This window comes from Macrotis lagotis, chromosome 3 (assembly GCF_037893015.1).
Source record: "Macrotis lagotis isolate mMagLag1 chromosome 3, bilby.v1.9.chrom.fasta, whole genome shotgun sequence".
NCBI classification, from domain to species: domain Eukaryota; kingdom Metazoa; phylum Chordata; class Mammalia; order Peramelemorphia; family Peramelidae; genus Macrotis; species Macrotis lagotis.
In genome coordinates, this window is record NC_133660.1 from 114,400,034 (window position 1) to 114,423,297 (window position 23,264).

Sequence of the window (23,264 nt, forward strand, 5' to 3'; positions counted from 1 at the left end):
ATCATAGGCAGCCTCTGGCTGAAACAGCTATTCTAGTTAAAGAACAGGACGGTGAGGCTGTGAACAGTGAGCACCCAACACCTGGCTTAGCCATTGTGTGTAGGGCTTTCCTCAAAACATACACAAAGGATGTCAAGCCAAAGTCCTATGTTAGTTTCATGGTGTACTTCCCCCCCCCCGCCCCCCAGTCAGGAATGAACCTGGGCAGAGAGAAAAATCTGGAAAAAAAGAGAGAAAGAGAATTCTTCTCCCATCATAGAAACTACTGCTTACTGGATTTCTCACAGAGTATATTGAAACCATTATAAGAGTCCTAAAGGGAACCTAACAATAACTTGTTCCCAGATAGCAAAATGAAGGATAAAGAAGGTAGGAAAATGAGGGTAGAAGTTTTTTAAAGATCATGTCATTACCTTGCTGGTGGAGTTGTAAACTGATCCAATAATTCTGGAGTACAATTTGGAACTATGCTGAAAAGGCAATAAAACTGCATGTTCTTTGATCTAGCCATACCACTATTAGGTCTGTATCAAAAAAAATCATTATAAAAAGGGGAAAGACCTATAAAATATTTATATCATACAAAATAATTATAGCAGCATTTTTTAAGGTGGCAAAGAATTAGAAATTGAGGGGTTGCCCATCAACTAGGGAATGGCTGAACAAATGGTATATAAATGTAATAGAAAACTATTACACTATAAGAAATAAGAAGCAGGCAGAAAGACTGTTGCTGAGTGAAATTAGGAATAGCAACATTATGTGATGATTAACTATGAGGGACTTGGCTCTTCTTAGCAATACAGTGATCAAAGACAATTCCAAAAGTCCATGATGGAAAATTCTATTCATATCCAGAGAAAGAACTGATGGAGTCTGAATGCAGATTGAAGCATATTATTTTCACTTTCTTTGTTTTGTTTTGTTTTTGTGTGTGTAGCTTTATCTTTTTATTCTGTTTCTTCTTTAACACCATCACTAATATGAAAATATGTTTTCATGATTACACATGTATAAGTTATACAAGATGGCTTTGCCATCTTGGGGATGGGGAGGGAGGAAAAATTGTAACTCAAAATGAATGTTAAGGGGGGCGGCTAGGTAGTGCAGTGGATAAAGCACCGGCCCTGGAGTCAGGAGTACCTGGGTTCAAATCTGGTCTCAGACACTTAATAATTACCTAGCTGTGTGGCCTTGGGCAAGCTACTTAACCCCATTTGCCTTGCAAAAACCTAAAAAAAAAATAAAATAAATAAAATAAAATAAAATGAATGTTAAGGGAACAGATAGGTGGATAGAGGATGTAAATTCAATTCTGGCCTCAGACACTTGATACTTATTCCCTATGTGACCTTGGACAAGTCACTTAACCCCACTGCCCCACAAAAACAAAAAAAAGAATGTTAAAAATGGTATTACATGTAATTAAAAAAATAAAATACTATTAAAAAAAAGATCATGTCATTATTTTCCTCCCTAGAGAATGACATTCTCCACATTTGGATAACTCTAAGTCTGCATTTTAATTCCATGAATAACTTGAAAACATATACATTATGAATTGAGTAGAACAAGTTCTATTATGGATGAAAATAAAAGAATGAAAATAAGCCATTACAAGCAAAGTTGTTGAAGATCCATCAGTCTGTGTACTTGATGGGCCAAAATCTGGCAGAATCACAGATCTTGGGCCATTAGATCATTTCCAAAAGACCAAAGATATGGTGGGTGCTTAGAATACACTCAGGAAAAGTAAATAAATTTAAAGCAGTTATTTTGAGGACATAGCTTAGAGCAGAACTACTTATTCTTCTTTGTATCATGGCTCCTCTGAATAATCTAATGAAGCCTATGGACCTATTCTAGAATAATGCTTTTAAAATACATAAAAATCCTAAGATTAGAAAGGAAACCAATTATACTGAAAAACTGAGTTATCAAAAAACTTTTTTTTTTTTAAGTTCAGGGACCTTGAATTAAGAATATCTGGCTTAGAGGAAAATTTGGCCTCTTGGATTTGGTCATGTTCTTTAAAAATGTTAAAAAGTTCAGTTTATAGCCAGTTTAGAAATAACTGTAGCACTCTTTGGAATATCAGTGCATTCTAAGAAATGCCAATAGGGGATGGACAACTATTCTCAGAACCAGGAAGACAAGATTTCAGTTCCTTTCTTTGACACATACTACCTGACTGATTTCAGGATAATAACTGGACCAGTCATGTAACCTCTTACTTTTCTAGGAAGCTATTAAAAATTATAAATCATAGAGAAGGTGTTAACTACATGGTTGGAGGGTTCTATTTATTTATTTTTACCCAGTAGTCTCCCATACTATCAAAATCACAGGTCTTTTCCCTATCCCTTAATGAACATGCATAATGGGAAGGTCCACCTTAATTAGATAGCTAAACACTTTCAGATATATACTGCAGGTGGAAAAATCTCAATTTTCTATTCTATGGCTTAGTCTTAATGAGAAAATAGAATAATATGATCATTATATTGAGCCTAGGACTTACGCTAGGAGGACGCAAGATTTGGACTCGAGAACTAATTTTCTGAAGACTCACATGTATCATTCATTTTACTAGCTCAAAGAAAAGAAAACAAGAGACTTTCTGGTACATAGATATGATCTCTACAACTTAAACATCACTTTTCAATAAGCAAGGAGTGACTTTTCTTTGTTCCTTTTAGACCTTAACTTTTTATCAAAAGGTATTGTTGGAAACTGTGTTGTAAAGCAGTCTTCAGTCCTCTAGGGGGTGAAAGTGTTCTTTAGTACTTTTTCTTTTCATACATATTAGACCAACGACCATTTTATTTAATATGTTTTTTATTCCATCACCCCAACCTCTACTTTATCTAGAATATTAGGTATCAGAATGAAAAAGCTTTAACTTAAGAAGCTCTAGATACAAAACTCCTCTCCTCTAGTAAGCGAATACCATTTCAGCACATTTTTTTTTACAATTAGTTTTCAATTGACTTTTTCTATATGACCACATTTCCCCTTTGTATCCTTCCAAATATATCAACTTTTCCAGAGAGCTATCTTGGAGAATAAATAACATTTAAAAGTAAAAAAAAAAAATTAAGACTCGAGAGGAGAAAAAAAATCAGCGTAACTAATAAATTGAGGAAAAGGCTGAAATATATACAATTTACAACTCCTGTGGACTTTCCAGCTCTACAAAAGGATGGGGGTCAGGATGTTTCCTGATACCTCTTCTTTCAAGCCAATGGCATAGAATTTTAATGCCTAATTAGCTATCATATAAACAAACAGCAAAATAAATCAGTCATGTACCAAAGCTTTCCTAAATGGGAAAACAAGATATCTCTATATCATGGAAGAAAAGAACAAAAACAAAATAATCATAGATCAGAGGGAGAAAAGATTTAGAGCTGGAAGGGACTTTAAAGGTTATCACATCAGCTCTGGGTCCCTTAATTTTACAGATGAGGAAAACGAGGTCTAGAGAACTGAAGAAATTTGCATTATTATATAAGTAGTAAGCAGCAGGGCTGGGATTTGAATCCAGATTTTCTGACTCCAAAAACAGCACTTATATTTCAGATATGTTATTACATTTTTAAAAATTCTATACAGTAAAGTAGCCAATTTGATCTATTCCAAATTGATCAATAAGACATGAGTGAAAGAAAGGAAGAGATGATGCAGGAGGAAGGAAGGAGCTTTCAAAAGCTTCTACTGACACATTTATCCAAGTTTCTATAGGAACAAAAAATTTGAAGGCTTTGAAAGAAATAAGCAGAATATGATGATGATGAGACCCGCTTTATTTTAATCCACATTTTCATATGGTTGCTCTAGCCTACACCTTAAATCTGAGATTTGGGAAATTAACAAGCAAGACAGAAATAAGTAAATTCTTTTTCTCAACAATCCAAGAAAACATCTTCTATTTATTGTTCTTCATTCAATCTCTACAAAGAACAAATAGCTTTCTCCTTTGAGAACTCTCCTGTCCATTGAAATCATTGATTAGCACATAAATACAGATCAACACACACACACACACACACACACACACACACACACCCTCAACATACTTACTGTACTGTCACTTAAAAATGGAAACTGATGGACTAATTCCTTGCAGTTCCTCAGGCCATTTTATGCAATGTTACACTAATCAGATTTTACTTGAATAAATCTATAGTTCTAGAAATAGAGTCAGCATCTCAGTGATAACAATAACAACAACAACAGCATGTGCTGAGGAGAAAGGAGAAATTATCTATTTAAATCTGTCATTTTCATAAGAAACATAACTTATTTGAACTTAAATTCTCTGACTCCCAATTTGTTGTCCTTTCCACTAATACCAAACAACTAAGCAGCTGAATAATTTACCTCTTTATACATTTTTGCTTAAATCAAAAAAAAAATTTCCCCAATTACACATATGTTTTCATATTCATTTAAAAAAATGTTTAATTCCAAATTTTCTTCCTCCTTACCTCCCCCCCCATACTGAGAAGGCAAGCAATTTCAGATAGGTTGGAGTTATGCAAACAAAACATGTTTTCATTTTAGCTATGGTGTGAAAGACAACACAGAACAAAAAAGAAAAACTCCAAGAAAACTAAGTTTAAAAAAAAGTTTGCTTAGATCTGCATTCAGCCTCCAATTATTTACCTTTTAAAATCTAGCCATCCACATTTAACCAGTGTCTTTCTTTATCAGCCTTACTATAATATATCACTGTTCTCAGTCTTTTAAAATCAACTCTGTGGATTGTTACTGAAACAATGATTATTTTTCTTGATTTTTTAAAATTCTCCTTCTCTTGTCCTTTTACTACTGTCCAAGACCAAATGTATATTATTTTAACTTACCTTAAATTTCCCATCAGAAGAGAAAATGCTAACCCATTTGTTATCATAATCTGCAATGATTATATCTCCACAGGGATGAACAGCAACTCCTGTTGGCCTCTGGAGCTGGCCAGGAGACCGTCCTCGGATACCAAAACGACTTTTGAACTGACCGTCATTGGAAAATATCTATTTAAAAAAAACAACCCAAAAACCATAAGAAGCAGCACAAAAATTACTGGAAGGTGACAATGAATACATTCAATTCCCTTGAGAAATATCCTGTTTCTAAGCTAGTTTCTTACACACAGACCATATTGTCCACAGATTTTAGATCCTTAAGTAACAAAAATTGGATCATAGCCATTCTCTCAAAAGAATCATTTCAATTTTAAAGTTCATTTTCTATTTTGAGCATGCTGGTTGACCCAGTGGATAGAGAGCATGAGACACAGACTCAGAATGTTCTGAGTTCATATCTAACCTCAGAAACTTATTCATCATGAGACCCTGGGCAAGTCATTTAACTTGTAAGATGGAGATCTAACTCTCAGGTTGGTTATGCATGAGGATCAAGTGAGATAATACAAAGCATTTTGTAAATCTCAAAAGAATTCTATGAATGCTAGCTGTTATTATGAATAATTTTAAAATCATACCTGCACACATTGATTGTTGCTGTCTGCAATTAGTATCTTTCCTGTTGTAGATGCAGCTACCCCTTGAAGATTTGTAAATTCTCCTTTATTTCTTCCTTTGGTACCTGAAAGCAATCACAGAACAGCAGATGTTAAGAATGAGATAATTAGATCTCTCAGTTCCAGCAGGAAAGTTTGGGTGGTCTTTGTTTACTTCATAATTATTTTGACTTCTCACCAGCCTTTGGTAATCAAAAATGAAACAGAACAAAATCTAAGTCAAATATAATGACACTTTTCTGAAAGAAACAAACACCTTTTTCTACAGTTAGGTGGTTTAGCATTAAGTCTGTATTGGGATTTTTGATATAGACTCAAAAATCATCTGGTCAATCCTCTTGTACTACAAATGAGGAAAGTATGACCCAGTGACATTCACTTGACCAGGTCACACAGGTTATAAGCATCAAAAGGAGAATTTGACGCCTCATCTTAGAAATAGTTTCTTCTATGGATTCTACTGTTGGAATACTAGTAATTTATTCCCAAATTTGCTCTCCTGCCTTGGTGGTCTTCTCTTTATCATGTTCTACATTAGCATTTTCCTGTTATTCTTTCACCTTTTAGACAGAAAAAGCTAGGCTAGAGCAGGAAATAGAGTATTGAGTGTGAAGTCAGGAAGAACTGAATTAAAATCTAGTTTCAGATAGATGCTAGTTGTGCAACCCTAAACAAGTCATGTAACTTCTCTCTGCTCCTCCCCCCATTTTTTTTTGCAAGACAATGGGGTTAAGTGACTTGCCCCAGGCCACACAGATAGGTAATTATTAAGTGTCTGGGGTCAGATTTGAACTCAGGTACTCCTGACTCCAGGGCTGGTGCTCTATCCACTGCGCCACTTAGCTACCCCCCTCCCCATTTTCTTAACTACAAAATGGGTATTATAATAACAGTACCTATTTCCTAGAATTGATGTAAGGGTCAAAGGAGATAATTTTAAAGTACATTTAATAAATTCTTGTTTCTTTCTCTTCCTTCCATCAACATGGACTCCTTAGACATTATCATGTTTAGTTCCACAAACTGATGTTTGTCTTTCATTTTCAGAGAAGACCATGACAACAGCAAGGCAATGTTGTGATGGGCATTTGAATTGGATTTGAGTGAGGGGGCCATCTAGATCCAGTGGCCAGATGTGGATCAGAACACCTGGAGACGGCCCTGGATTCAAGGCAATCCGGGTTAAATGATTTCCCATGATCATATAACTTGGAAGAGTCAAGTGTCTGGGGTCAAATTTGAATTCAGGTCCTCCTGACTCCAGAATTAGTGCTCTATCCACTGCACCTCCTAGTTATTCCACAAATATTTCAGCAAATAAAATCATAAACATTTTTGTACATGCATATGTATATGAAAACAGAGTATCACTCCGGGTAAGGTAACTCCTTCTACTCATGCAGATTGTAATTCATCTGTGGCTTAATATATAAGTCCTAGGGAGCTTTCTGAAATATATAGTATTAAAATAATTTGCTCAGCATCACACAGCTGATAAATGTCAAAGGTAGTTTTGAATCAAGATTTTCTTTATCACATACCCTGGTCTCTATCCACACCATGTTGTTCCTTTGGGGGAAGGGGCATTTTGGATGGTGTCAGAAAATCCTACTGACATCCACAAATGTTGGTTTGGCCTGAATGCAGGGATATAACACTTCCTCTCCTTTCCTGCCTTTTAAGAGTTTTCTCTGTGGTGTATGTTTCCCTTTGTGAGGTACTGAATTCACAATGACTTTTTTTTCATTTGCTGGTGAGATTCAGAATCTAAGAGTTGTAAGAAAAAAAATGCCATTCCCCATGTGAGGAACACAAAGAAATAAACCAATGCCAATACAGTAATCTTCACTGACCTTCTAGTGGTAGATAAGTAGCAAGTGTTTTCCCTCATTTAGCAGAGGAAGAAGTTGGGCTGTCGATAGTATTTAAATAAAAAAAAAATAGGAAACCTGACTTGAACTCCATTTATCAAAATGTAAGGTCAATGAAAGAGACGAAAGTCCCAGGTGGAGTTTTTAAAAGTGAATTTGTTTATGAACATTATTTCTAAAGGACTGACATAGTAGTCATCCAAGAAGTGCATTTTCTTCCTACATATCTAAACACTATTCTGACAATGTCTTTTCCAGGTTGATAAGCACAGTGTAAGGGAATTTATTCAACCAAAGAACTCCTGCAAAGACTGCCAGAAAACAAAATGAGGGGAGGAGAAAAAAATATCAAGAAGGCTTTAAGGTGGTAGATGTTTGCTGCATTTTTAGAGAAATTTAAAACTCAAATGCATTAAATTAAATTAAAATTAAATTGGGAGGCATAATGATGGTAGTATTGTTCTTCAATTGTTTCAATCATGTCCAACTCTTTTTTACTTTATTTTAAGGATTTTTTTTAGGCAAAGATACTGGAGTGGTTTACCATTAATTTATTTATTTTATTTATTTTTAGATTTTTTGGCAAGGTAAATGGGGTTAAGTGGCTTGCCCAAGGGCACAGCTAGGTAATTATTAAGTGTCTGAGACCGGATTTGAACCCAGGTACTCTTGACTCCAGGGCCAGTGCTTTATCCATTTCACCCCTACCATTTCCTTCTTCAACTCATTTGACAGATGAGAAAACTGAGAAGAGGATTAAATGACTTGCTCAAGGTCATATAATTAGTAAGTGTGTCAAGTTGGTTTTGAACTGAGGTCTTCCTGACTTCAAGTCTGTCACGCTATCCAGTGTACCATCAGCATATTGTAGTTAACAGTACACTAGGCTGAGAGTTAAGACCTGGGTTCAAGTCCTATATCGGACTGGTGTTTAATAAATACCTGATAATTGATTAAGTGAAAGACAGAGCTGGAACAAAGCTTGGAGGGAGTAAAACTATGATTCAAAATCAACATCAGTTATTTAACCAATTGGGTGACTGTGGGCAAGTCACCTTGCCTCTCCAGTGCCTTCAGAAATGAACAAAGTGCTGACTTGCATAGGTAAAGTTTTCTCTCCTGGGAGTTCTTTATAACAAAGAAATCACAGGTACTGTGATTCTTTCAATTGATCAACAAATATATTCCAGGGACAGGGGCATCTAGGTGGCACAATGGATAGAGGACTGGTCCAGGAGTCTGAGTTCAAATTCAGCTGTAGACACTTAAGTAACTATGTGACCTTTGGCAAGTCACTTAACCCCAATTGTCTCTCCCAGCAAAACAAAAGGGAAGCAGAAACATCCCTCAAAAAGGATGAGCTGGGTCTAGGTTTCAGGGTCAAAAGGCAGGCAAAACTTTTCACAATTCAAAGGAAGAAAAACATATTGAGATAGATATAATGACTAAATTTAATGCTTTCCTTAGTGTGTGTGTGTGTTGGGGGGGTGGAATGATGTGGATCTTTATGAATGAGCAGAAAAAAAGTATGCCAGTCTGCCAGTTCAAGAAATTGGTAAGAGTTCTAAGAAGAGGGGTGGCTAGGTGGCGCAGTAGATAGAGCACCGGCCCTGGAGTCAGGAGTACCTGGGTTCAAATCCGGTCTCAGACACTTAATAATTACCTAGCTGTGTGGCCTTGGGCAAGCCACTTAACCCCATTTGCCATGCAAAATCCTAAAAAAAAAAAAAAAAAGAGTTCTAAGAAGAGCCAGATTGTAATAAAATAGATATTTAATGGTTGTCCTTCATTCTCGAAGACCATGACAACAGGAGGTGATTCCATGACAAGCACATGAATGGGATTTCAGTGAAGGGGGTGCTGGGCTATGTTACCAGCCTCACTTTCTCCTCCAGAGTCATCTGGGTCCAGTAGTCATATAGGAATCAGGACAATTGGAGACTGTTCTGGATATGAGGCAATTAGGGTTAAGTGACTTGCCCAAAGTCACACAGCTAATAAATGTCTGAAGCTGAATTTGAACTCCCTTCCTCCTGACTCCAAGGCCAATGCTCTATCCACTGTGCCACTGGTAGTAGAATTCACCTCTATTCTGCCCCAACCTAAGGACAATAAACATAGGTTCTAATATGGACCACTATCCAAACTGATACTCAACAAGATGGTTCACATTGGTGACACCAGTTTATGTGTTTAAAAAAAACCCCACAAACAAACTAGGGGGCAGCTAGTTGGCACAGTGGATAGAGCCAGCACTAAAGTCAGGAGGACCAAATTTGACCTCAGACACTTAATAATTGCCTAGCTGTGTGAGCTTAGGCAAGTCACTTAATCCCATTGTCTTAAATAAATAAAATTTAAAAAAAGAAAAAACCCAGATGAAGGAAGGGTGGCCTACCTGGCCTCTAAGCTGAGATTTGGGTCTGACCCCCAAGAGCCTAGTATAATCAAATTAGGTTTTAGCCCCAGAGGAACAGGGTACAAGTCAGACTACAAATAGAGGGAAGCAATAGAGGCCGTGTTTTTACTATAGGATCTATTGATAGATTTCAGGGGGAAAGTTATGTCTTCATTTTTCTTAATCTCAAACTGAAATTTATCACTTGTTAAGAACCTTGGTGTATGGGAGCACTGTAAATTAACTTCACCTGGTGTCCTTGAACTCCAGAGTCTTATTTTTCCAAAAGCTGTGGGAGTGGATTAGGGCTGGTAAGGTATTCAGGCACTGATGTTTTGGTAAATAAATGGAGCACTTGATGGAATACTTGTCTCCCACCCCCCCAACTCTCGCCTTGTGAAAGAATAAAGGAGTCCAGAACTGGAACTCTACAACCATTTCCTTCAAATATAAATGCAGATAACAATATTATTCGGAGGAGTTCATCTGTTTTGCCAGAATGTCAAAAGGTGTCCAGGATACAATAGTTCAGAATCTCTGCAATCAAAGCACCATGTCAGAAGGAATGGATTAAGAGATCAGGGCCAAAATCAAGATACTTGAACTTAAAATCCATCTCTTGCTAACTGTATTTGAGAGACCAGATTGGATGAGTGTAGGTGTAGCCCTAAAGGTGGAGCCAGGCCAGTCACAATACTGTGAAGCAACATAGCCTATTGCTGCCCCTCTTAACTGTGTCATTAAGGAGAAGGGCCAAGGTGCAAGTTCACAGAAATATGTATTAATAGTCAATGGAAGAAATGAACATATTTTGTTTCAGAAGAAGCAGATTAGACACTATGGGATTTCCCATTGTAGGTAGTTACATCTCATAAATAACAATGCTTGTGTAAATTCTCATGAATTTAATTGTTGTTCAGGAGAAAGAATAGTGGATTTGAAGTCAGAGGACCCGAATTCAAATGTGAGTTATGACAATTACCACTGAATAATTTTGAGCAATTTATCTCTCTGACCCTCTGTTTCTTTCTTCATCTCCAAAATGAGGACAATTAGAGTTAGAACCTAAAGGGACCTTGGAGGTCATCAAATTCATTATCTTATTTTACAGATACGAGGGCAGAGAGGGGAAGTGTTACTTGCCTAGGTTCACATAGGTGGTTAAGTAATTAAGGCTGGATTGACAGTTTTAAATTCCAAGCCTATTCAATCATGTTCTGATTTCTACTTTTCAAGTATAGAGGCTAAGGGAGAGAATATCCAAACTCTTGACAGATGATAATAGGTAGAGGCTGTCAACTAATGAGAATAGGGGCATGTTATTGTATTGACTATCACACGGGGAGCCATTGTTCAGACGTGAGACCACAGAGTGGAAGACAATGCCTGCTCAATGGAGGCATGTGGGCCAAAGGCCCAATCCTTGTGGACCAGGATATTTTGGTCTAGTCTCACTGGCTTTAGCTTCAGTCCTTAAAGGCAGTGGCACTTAAAAATTAGTAGAATTATGAAAGAGATTGTGCCTTTCCTATACCCATCAGACATCTGTGCTTTCCTTCCCTTGTATTTATTGATCTAAGTGTGGTATTCTCAACTCATTCCCAAAGTCCAAAAAGTAGAATATATGTTCCCTGAAGTAAGGGATTAGTTAATTTTTAGTTTTTATCTTCAGCTCTTAGCAGCTTAATAAGTGTTTGATGAAAGTTTTCTTTTAAAATATGATGACGCTTCTAGGACTTTTGAGGATTAAAATTCACTTTTGAAAATAGAAGAGCCAAAGAGAGATGGGTGAAAGAAAGGATCAAAGGTTCATATACCTAGAGATGGAAAGGACCAAAAGAGAAAGGTAAGAAGTAACCAAAATGGAGAGCCACTAAAGTCACATTATAAAACCATGAACCACTTTAACCAGATAAAAGGGTTAATTACAGTTGCTGATGGTTTGTTGATCCAGTTCCCAAATAATGACAGTCCATCCTTCAACATTTCTTCATTCAAAGCTAGGTAATTAATTAATGTCTGAGGCAGGAATTGAACTCAGTTCCTCCTGACTCCATGGCTGGTGCTCCATCCACTGTGCCACCTAGCTGCTCCTCCCTTTGGGGTTTTCTTTGGCAAAGATTCTACAGTTGTTTGTCATTTCCTTGTCCAGCTCATTTTACAGATGAGGAAACTGAGGCAAACAAGGTTTCACAGATAATAAGAATCTGAGGTCACATTTGAACTCAGGTCTCCCTTACCCCCAGTGCACTATCCATTGAACCTTCTAGCTGCTCTTTTTAAAAAAAATCTCTTATTTTCATTATAAAATGAAGAAATGTTGAAGGATGGACTGTCATTATTTGGGAACTGGATCAACAAACCATCAACAACCATAATTAATTTTTGAAATTCTCACTCTTTGTTGCTTTTAGAACCATGTTCCAGTTTCTGAAAAGGTAAGACTGACATTATTGATATCTTCTAATTCTCATAAATATATTTCAATTTCATAATGGAGAAACTTCATCAGGGAATACTTATCACATATTAGTATTTTCAATTACATATGAAGATACAGCAAAAATCACACACATAGGAATAAAAATATGTTGGTGCATTATAATCCAAAGACAGGGCTCTGTTGGATAGTGGAAAGAATTTGGGGTTGGAGGAAATGAATTTTAATTCTTGCAACTGTTGCCCCACTGACAAACCCATGCAAGTTGAAGATCAATGGAAAGACAGACTATGCTGATGTGTGCAGGGGAGAGGAAGATGATTCTTGATTGGCTGAGAAGTTCCTAAGCCCATGACACTATAGATTGTGGACTTAATGGAGAGGTTCAGAGAGACACAGAGAGAAAGCATAAACTTTGGAAAGACTAAAAGGAGCTCCAGAACCACAGAAAATATGGGGAAAATCAGCCTGGGCCATTGATTACTAGTGCTTGTATCCCCATAGACTGCTAAGACTAGGTTTCTCTGGGGAGAGTGTTGGTTGAAATTTTATCTTGCTCCTAAGTCAAAGAGCTCATTTATTTTTGTGTTTCTATGGTCCACCCTAGTTTATGTAACTTCCATCATTTTTGTTTCACTACTTGCTTAGATTTAGAAAAAGTTTACTAGCTATTATGATTGCTTTTTTTATATGTTAAGCATCTGGTGGAAGGAAGCTAAGGTGACCCTCCCAGGCTGCAGTAAGACTACTTCCCACCCAAAGAAAGAAGGGAAAGTGGCTTTTATTTTGAACCCTCAAAAGATCATGACACCTCTGGACTGCATATATATCTGTTCTGTACTAGAATAATTCTGCCCTAATGTAGAGATACCAATCTCACTGATAACTGGGGAATTCGGATTTTCCACATTCTAGGTCTTCTCTATCTATAAGCAAATCCCTGCAACACCAGTACCAGTGGCCAGGATTTAAACAAATTCATGCAGAACATGCCAAAACCATTACAAAAATGTCTATATTATACCAATTACCACCTGTATAACCATAAGCAAATCACTTAACCTCTAAAGGGTCTCAGTATCCTCATCTTTAAAATGTGTGTGTGTGTGTATGAGAGAGAATGTGTGTCTGTGTGTAATTGTGTAATGCTTATGGACTCTGAAAGGTCTGGCTTCAAGCCCTGGACCTACTAGTTAATGACTGTGTGACCTCAGATAACTTACTCTGAGCTCCCAGTTCCTCAATTGCCTCATTTGTAAAATGAAGATAATGCTCTCATTATCTGTGCTTCATGGAGTTGTGAGGATTAAATAAGATGGAACTAAACTATAAAGTGCTACATAAATGGAAGTTACCATAGTTATTTCAATTTGGAGCTAAAATAAATAAAATGAACTTTTACACAATGAGAATAATTTGTTTCTGCTGATCTTTAAAATGTTTAGCCAACTCTACAAGATTATAAAAGCTTAGACAAATTACTTTCTAAAAATTCCTAAATGTATGCTAAAGTTTAACCATATTCTATCCTGAAGTTTGTTAGTGTAACATATAATTTCCATAGGCTGTACCCAGGTAACCTTTTAGATTTTACTTTATTTGGAAGATTTTATTAAAAGACCCCCCAGTATTGATTTGATAAATGCTAAGTGCTTGTAAAACTAATTTTTTAAAGGACCATGGTAGTAGTCACCTTCAATTGATAAAACAATTTCTATTGAATTGTTTTATTTTAGTCAAATTGGCAAGCTATTAATTGCTTGCTATAAGCCAGACAGTGGCTTATAAGCACTAAAATATAAGGAAAGTAAAAGTTTCTTTCTTTAGAGTTTATTCTTATGGGAAGACATGAAAATAATGGTATATATGACATATATACAGAGTAGATATAATCTTAAAGGAAGAGACACTAGTAGTCAGGAGACCTAGAGAGGACTCATATAGAAACAGATTTAAAATATCTTAAGAAGTTGAGATAAGGAGGATAAGTAGTCCAGGTATAGGGGACATTCAGGGAGATGGATCTTGGGGTGCAAGGAAAAGTGAAAAGGCCAGTGGAACTTTGTCATAAAGGGCATTGGAAGGAAGAAAGTATAAGAAGAATGTATAAGTAGGAAGGGACCAGATTGTAGAGAGCTTTAAATGACAGAGGACTTTAGGCCTGATTCTAGAGGTAATAAGACAGTGGAAGTGATTGGGGAAGTGAGAGATGACATTGGGCAAATCTACACTTTAGGGAAATCATATAGGCAACTGACTGGAGTATAGATTGGAGTGGGGAGAAACTTGAATGAGAGGGTATATTATGTCATATTATCATGAGCTACCAAACAAAAAAGAACTTGTAAGCAGTCCTATGCTCATTAACCAAGAACAGTTTATTTATCCTCTCTAGACTTCATTTATAAAAATAATGATGTTGAACTGGATGACCCATAAGCTACCTTCTAATTATAGCAATTTCTCTATTAATGAATCTAATGATCAATCTAGCTGACCAAACTTATTAAAAAATTATCCAAATTCCAACTTACAAAAAATAGATTAGGAAAATATTAGGTAATGATAACAATAATACCCCATTTTTTAAAATAAAGATTTACCATTTACAAAGCATGTTATCACATTCAATCCTCTAGCTATTCTTTGTTACACAAATGAGGAAACTGAGGCCACTGAAGATTGAGGAGTTGCTCAAGGATAATGGAAGAACCAGAACAAGAACTCAGATGTCCTCTGGGCATTGCCAAGAAGATCCATTCACGTATTGCCTGGCCTTTGCAGTTGCCATGAACTGAATGTAACCCAGAGCTCAAGCTGGGCATTGTGTAAGGCTCTCATCTATCTTCTTTGAGAGCACAGAGTGAAGTGTAAACATTCTCTCCATCAAAAAGTCTTATGCCAAAGACCAATTTGGGGACCCACAGTTACATTCCTATGAATGTAAGACCTCTGTTAGTGAATTCACTGAGAGCAGGGATTATCACATTTTTCTATTTGTATTCTTAGCACTTAGTTCAGCACTTGATACATAGTCAATGTTTAATAAATACTTTTTGCTATATCCAATTCCATGTTCTGAAGGTCTCTAACATGTTACCAGGGGAGGGATTTACCTAAGAATTCTTTAAAACATCTGATTTCTATAACTGGGTTAATTACTCATTCACTATTATATCCCTTCAACTTTAAATTCTCTTATGAATATATTCAGCCTTTATTTTTTATCTCAAATGAATGGAAAAGCAATTAAGCACCTATTATGAGCCACTCACTATAACTGATCTCTAAAGGGAAATGGAGGTACAAAGGATAGCCATTTCAAGGAATGGAATCCATGGGTCATATAGTGTCCTCCTTAGTTATGTTTGAAGTGTATCTTGTTGTCTAAAAGGTGTGTGTATGTGTGTGACAGACAGACTCGCAGGGATGGGAGAATCCAAATAAGACTAGGAATGAAAACCACAAAAATGATAAAAGAATGTCTTCTTTCCAGGTATTTGAATCTAATCTAAATAACCTGAATAATTCTACAAACCCTGTTTTAGACTGAAAGACAAACTAGAGCACAAATGCCCTGTTACTAGGGAGATTTCCATTCAAAATCCTTTTTTGTGTATCAGGGAGGCAGCATATTAATTGCATATTTAAATTGCATCTAACTGCACTTTCACAACTTCCCACAGCTTCTGGTTTCCTTTCTTTGATCAGGAACTTTCTTGGGGAGCTGACAGAGCTGGCTTATGATGTCTAGTCAGCAAACCTGAACACTGAAGAAGAGAATTCCGGACATTTCAAGGTCCTATTATCTTACACAGGTGCTCAGGTTACTTAGCTAAGACATTTCCATTTCAAGGCATTTTCTGAGATGGTGTTAGATCCCAATCATCATTCATTCATTAAGGCAACATAATTAGGCTTTCAGGGTGGAGAAGGAGAAGGGGAGAGTATTAAGTATCTCTTCTTTAGAAAACAAAAGCAGTCAAAAGACATTTCAGATAGGAATCAAATTCTAAGTTCCCCAAATTTTGTAGCCAAGCTCTGTTCTGGAAAAAACTCAAGCAAACCAAACACTCCCATTGATGCCATGGAGAGTTTGGGAGTAAGCATGGTCTATTCACTCTGAATATAATAATAGTAATAATAATAATAATAATAATAATAATAATAAATGTAATTGACATTTATATAGTTCTTTCTAGTCTATAAGGCTTTATATAATCATTCATTTGAAGGGTCAGCATAACTATTCCTATTTTATAGATGAAGAGAGATGATGAAAAAGATCAAAGTGATGAAGCAATTTGTCTAAGGTCACACATTTAATAAATGCTAAAGCTGGAGTTTGAACTTTGATCTTTTTTTGTGAAAATCCAGAACTCTCTCCATGACACTTTAAATCAACAAACACTTATTAATTGCCTACTATGGACCACTATATCTATAATGGAATCCTTGTACAAATCTTTGAATTGCTATTACTGTGCATGTTAGGATGAACTAAATATGGTAATCAATTGAATTCTAAGGCAGAGGTGATTAACTTGTCAGTGAAATCTGTATCTCTCTGTTTCTCATTGAAAACAACTGGGTTCTGAATACTGACAAAAGGTTTTCCCATTTGTAACTAATGTGAAGAGAGGTTTTGAGTTAGCATCTTTCTACAGCACCTAGTGGAGTCTTGGCTTCTGTGGGGATCTAATACACACACAACTGCTATTTGCCAAGTCTAGCAGTTCTGGTTCAGAAATATTTTGCCTGTTCCTATGTCTCAGTAGCACCCATCAACAGGGAGGATGAGAATGAAATCTGGATGCAGAAGTATAGCTCATGATGCAGTTAAGAACAAGAAAATAAAATCTTTCACTGTCTAATAAATGCTTGGTGATTGATTGATTACACATCTCAGCCACCTGTGTACCCAAGCTGCAATTAACTTCTTCCATCCCACCAGCTGCTCTGCCAATGGATTTGTTACATCACCTCCATTATTGAACAGATCAAACAATTAGTGTCATCACAGCCTTCCTGAAGAATTAGCTTTAACCATTAAGAAACAGAATCAAGTAACAATGAGATAAACAGATGGAATCATGGGATTTTTAGAATTAGATCATCTAATTCAGCTCCCCCCCCCTTTTTTTTTTTACCATAACTGAGACTCACAGTGGCTAAATCCAGAGTCATATAGGTGTCAGTTTTTAGAAGCCAAGTTTCCTGGAAAAAACTTCTGTAAATGTCATTGGGAATGTCAGAGTAAGCATAGTTTATTCATCCTAAATAGAAAGGAGGGGGAGGAGGTGGTGGAACAAGAGAGGAAAGAGGAGGAGAGGAAGGAAGAAGAGGAGTCGAAAGAAAGGGAAGAGGAGGGGGGAGGGGAAGGCGAAGGCGGGTAGGAAGGAGAGGAGGAGCAGGAGTCTAGTTGCCTTTCTCTTCCTCATTTCCTCCAATTTCTACCTTCTGCTGGGGAATATAATTAAATACTCCCTATTTTAAAAGGCATGTCAATCCACTCTCCTCTGGTTCCACTCATCATTCTATGGCTTTCAGAACAAAGTATTCTTCTTTGTTACTACTCTCCTGTATTTGTAATCTTCCACCATTAGAACCTCAATCCTCGAGGGCAGGAACTATCTTGCTTTTGTATTTGGAGCACAGTATTTAGCAAGTGATAAAAATTTCATTTTCACTACATCACTCGTTCATTCAGTCAATTTAGCATTCTGAGAGTTTTTCATAAAAAATGGATCAAGGCCCCTCTCCTTCCACCTTGAGAGAGGTGTCATTTTATTAGGATATCTTAATAAAAACCATTTTAATCATCCTGGACTAAGTATTCACAAGCCTTTTATAACTAGCCCACCCTATAACATTTTCCCCCTGCTATCATTTTGATTCCTTGACCAGGGACTTGGATTCCAGAAGACTTGCTTCTCAGTGTCCTCAGGATTGATGGAACCTGGGTTTCATCTGGCTCCCACCCTTTCCATCACTGGTTGAACCTAGGGTAACCATGGATGTGGCAGGCCAAACTCACAGAGGCTGTCACTAGGTATCTTCATGGGAGACAGGATAGACCTGACAACCCAGAGCAGAAGTTGAGGAGAAAAGGTTCCAGGTGTCACCTGGAAAGAGAAGTAGCTGGCATCTTAAAAGAGGCTACCTTATCAATACAATCAACAGTTTGTCATTAGAGTTTATCAGATTCCCAGTAAGGAGTGAACTCCAGAATATAGGAGATAAAGAAAGAACCAAAGACAAAACCTATGTTGAGTCACCAGGAAGCAGGGCTAAAACAGAAATTCCCAGAAGCCTGAGTCTGGTGTTAGGCACAATATCCAGGACCAAGTATGATCAGTCAACCTATCAAATGAGATGAATAAAGAATAACCAAAGAACAAAGCTCCAATAGAGAAATCAAGGCTGAGGATATTAGCAAACAGATGAAAATGCTGGAACATACTGGAGAACTACTATGGCTTAAGAGAAAACCAAATGATAATCCCAGAAGAAAAAGACTACTATAAGAAATCTAAGTAGAGCCCCAGAGAAAAAAATATACTGGTCACAAGGAATATAAGGAATATAAGAGTATAAGAGTACCTAAAATAAGAGTACCTAATATATAATATAAGAGTACCTAAAAGAAATTGAAGTAGGGGAAATGTTAAGAAAAATCTATTCTTTAATTAAGTAATCTCTTTCTTCTGCATCTATCATATATCCTTCCATTAACACTGTTCCCACTACCATCTTCAAGATGAAATCAATGAGCTTTTAGTAAAGTGCCTTGCCCCAAACTGACAAATCCCAGTCCTCAGGCACAAAACAAACCTCTAGCAACTAAACAATGGATGCTGCCTTAACTGAAAGGATTTAAGTCTCTGCACAAATAACCCAATTACCTCATCTCTGCCTCCAACTCTTCCTTAAAAACTTGCTTAGTCCTTTTCGTTTCTTGATTTCTTCAGAAGATCTGCCTGCTCTGAGGGAGCATAATTCTAGAAATAATTCTCACTCCCCTATGCTTTCTTGACTCTGATTCCCAGCTTGCTCCTCTCCTTTGGAGGTCAACCTGCTCTTAAGGAGCATCATCCCCAAACTGAACCACCACCTTCGTCATGTAGCTGGATCCATATTAATAATCTAAGCCCAATAACTGTCATGTGGCTAGTCCCTTTCCCTTTTTCACCCTTTCTTAATTGTGCTGTTCTCCCTGACCAAAGTTCTTCTGTGCTTAAATTTGTCTTAAGAACTTGCTAAAGAACCTAACCAGTGAGGATTTTTGTAACTTGTGAACTTTTGAAACAACCTGTGAATTAAAATTTATGCCTTTTTTACTCTCCTGATCCTTTAAAGCCCCCTTCCTCTAAGCCAAAAAGAAAAAATGGAGCAATGAGGCTGAAACTCACAGAACTTTGGAACTATCTGCCATTCAAGTATCCACACCAATTCTATTCCTTTATAGCTATAAGTTGTATTTAAGATGCAATTCATTGATGAGTCCAGAAATACAAAAAATTAATTCTACCCAGCTTTGAATTTCACATAGTTCAATTCAACAAATTCACACTGGTGCTAATTTTTAGAAATCAGATTAATAAGTGAAGAAGTCACATTCCTTGTCCTCATGAAATCTAGGAAATATGATATACACACAAATCTAGAGAAGACTTGACAAATCCCATGTAATTGGACAATTTTATATCTTACAACATTTTTCAGACAGGAAGCTCTAATTTTCCATAAATCTTGCATGTAAAAACTTTTCAAGCTATCAGTAGACAGAAATAAAATTTTCCCAGTGTCTGTATCAGTAAGCTTTTTTTCCCTTACCTATTCGAAAGATCAAATCATCTTCAATGGGATTCTCTTTTCTTTTTCCAGTGCTATACATGCTTGCAGGTCTTTTCACAGCTTTTTGTTTCACATGACCACTTCCTGGGGACTTAACACGCCTTTTGACCCCTTCAGTTGTTGGAGACACATCTGCTGAACGAATCACTTTAAGTTTAAATGGGCTGCCGCGGATATGCTGGTCATAGAGTCTCAGGGAAAGGGTAAAATCTCCTTCCTTCTGTACAGTATACAAGAATTCATAAGTACCGTTTTTATTATCCAGTATTTCTCCATCTGCTACACTGCCATCAGGAGTACTCAATTCGGCAGTGATGTAGGCATTCCCAGATTTGCACAGCTCACCATCTTTGTCCTTGGTTGTTATAGTAACTGACATGGGTTGTCCAATCACAGTCTGCCTCAGTCCTTCACCTGTAGCGACCGTCTCAGAGGCCACAGCATTGGTGGTTAAAATAGTCCCCAGGTTGTGAATAGATTTCTTAAGCCCTTCAGTCTCTACAATGAAATCTAGCTGATCATTCTCCCGGGGCTGCAAGGGGAAGTCTTGATCGGCAAGTTCATTGAGCTTCTCACTCATCTGTTTTTTAACCAGCAAGACTTCCGTTTCAGTGCCATGGTTGAGGGCCTGTGCAGTAAAGTTGCTACAACTTTTAATGTTCTCCTGTCCCTCCAACAGAGTATCCAGTTGTGACTGAAGGACCTGCAGAAAAAGCAAGATGCCTGAAGGATAAGATTGACCTTTTCTACTAGAAAACACATTTCACAATCAAGGAAACAAAATGAGAGTGGTCCAAGAAGCTGGTGTGGGGAGAGATGGGTCACCCTGTTCACTAGGTGGCTCTTAATATATATTATATAAACACAAGGTTTTTAATTAATTGACAAATTCCACTTTACACAAGCAACTATTCACAGAATGATAAAATCAGAGATCTGGAAGTAGGAAACTTAAAGGAGATTTAGTACATCTTCATCTTACAGATAAGGCAACTGAGGCCCAGAGAAAATAAGTGACATAAAAAAAAAGAAAGAAAATAAGTGACTTGTCCAAAGTCACTTTGGGCAAACATAATAGAAGCAAGGTTTGAAGAGAAAGAAATATTCTTTTCCTCTAAATTACATTCATACTATCTATGTCCTGAATACACAATTCTTTACACATTGTCTCTCCTATTAAAATGGGAGCTCCTTGAGAACAGGGTCTGTGAGTTATTGCCTTTCTTTGTACAAATAGAGCCATATACATAATAAATACTTTGTAGATGTTTGTTTGGGTCTATTTGAAGTCTGAAAATCCTTAATTATTCAGAATCCTTGACTCTCCTCCCCTTTCCTTGCTCTTTGCCAATGTCAAAGGGCACTGGGTTTTGACAAGAGCAGGTGGCCAATTGACTATAAAGGGCTTGGCAAGTAAATGGATCCTCTTGACATCTGAAATATTCATTATTCTAGAGCTTTTCTCTCACCATCGAAGAGGTCAAACAAAGAAACAACAAAAAAACCCACCAACAAAAACGCCTTTCTGGGCTAGAGATGCCACCTACTTTTTAATCCCTATTTTTTCATTCTTAGGCAAACTAGCACACATGGAGATCACTTATCTAAATTCAAGCTGTAGGGAATGGAGGAGGCCTTAGTGAGCAAGCACTAAAGATATGACAGTCAAGCTTTGGAAATCTAATTAAATGGAATGATCTACCAGGAACCCAGAGGACTAAAGAGCACTCACACTACCCACCTCCTGTCAAAGAAGTAAGGGACTTCAGGACCAGATTTTAAACATGCCATTTTAGACATGGCAATTATGGGCATTTGTTTTGAGGGATTATGTGTATTATTTGAAATAGTTTTATTTCTTTTTTGATTATTTCATTGTGAAAAGTTGGTGGGAGGGAAAGGTTAAGTAAATGGTTGTAAAAAATTTTTTTAAGTTGCATTCATTGGTATATTAGAGTGGTGTGTATATGTGTATGCATGTATTCATATATGTGAATGTATGTGTGTGTTGGGGTGGGAAGAATGGAGACGAATTATTTACTACAAACTGGTGCTTAAGATCTTAGATCTCTACAGGAGCTAGAAGGGGGAAAAACATCCCTGAGCAGTCATCTAAAGAATTTATGGAGTACACAAAGCAAAGCATGAACATCAGTACCTATTAGGGGATCTCTCTGTACTTTTGGATCTCAAGAAGGCAAACTCCTGACCCACAGATAACATCATTTACTTGAAAAACAAGAAAACAAATCTTTTTTTTTTTAAATCAAAGACTTGAACACTTACTTTGTGTTTAAGGCCATAATTCACCTCCAGTTCCATGAGCAGTACACTCTTACGCACATTTAGCGTCTTCTGGAGCTCATCAAAGGTGGAATGGATGTCATCTACGATGCTAGCCTTTTGGTTGGTTAACTGGTGGATGATCTCAGATATGAAATGAAGAGCAGAGTCTATCTCAGGGAGCCTGAGGAAGGAAATCATAAAAGATTACTATTTAGAATTCATGTTGCTGACTTTAAAAACATAAAGTTCTAACATTAGATTATGAGCTTCTTGAGGGTAGGGACTTTCTTTTGTCTCTTCTTTTATCTCTAGCACTAGGGCCCAGTGACTGGCATAGTAGTAGGCACTTAGTAAAAGTTTATTGGTCAAAAGCACTATTCTGTAATGCTGCTAGTTCTCCAAACAAGATGCATAATCAAAAAAAACCACTTTCACGTCTTTCAGCACAACTGTACATAAGGAGCTTTGTAAAGTTTTCAAACTATAGAAATGCAAGTTGTGATTTTGGGGGTTGGGGTTGGTCAGACCTGTGATTTTATTGATATAGGGAACTATCAGTGATGAATTAATTCTAAATCAGTCCTGAGATCTAAAAAAAACCATCTGCATTTAGAGAGCAGCTTATACAAAAACAGCACAAAAAAACAAATGTCTTTCAAGGAGTTAAGAATACTGATCAACACAGTAACCAATTTCAATTCCAGATATCTCATGATAAAGAACAATTGACAGGTGATGTACTCAAGATACAAAATTAGATATACAATTTTGGACATGCCAATGTGGGAATTTGTTTTGCCTAAACACACTTTTTTGTTATAAAGATTTTTTTCCCTTTTATTCTTGTGGGAAGAGTGGGAAAAAGAA

General features: G+C 36.9%; 1 protein-coding gene across 9 annotated transcripts in view; it reads right to left on the reverse strand.

The window, feature by feature from the left end:
• The window catches only part of TRIM2 (tripartite motif containing 2), a 241,770-nt gene that overhangs the window by 16,236 nt on the left and 202,270 nt on the right, over positions 1–23,264 (reverse strand). For all 9 annotated transcript variants that reach the window (XM_074229108.1, XM_074229111.1, XM_074229109.1 and 6 more), the window contains 4 exons: positions 22,398–22,578; positions 20,091–20,814; positions 5,507–5,610; positions 4,869–5,036 (listed from right to left, as the gene is read on the reverse strand). In XM_074229108.1, the coding sequence (XP_074085209.1) occupies positions 4,869–5,036; positions 5,507–5,610; positions 20,091–20,814; positions 22,398–22,578 (1,177 nt within the window). The remainder of the gene's footprint in view (positions 1–4,868; positions 5,037–5,506; positions 5,611–20,090; positions 20,815–22,397; positions 22,579–23,264) is intronic.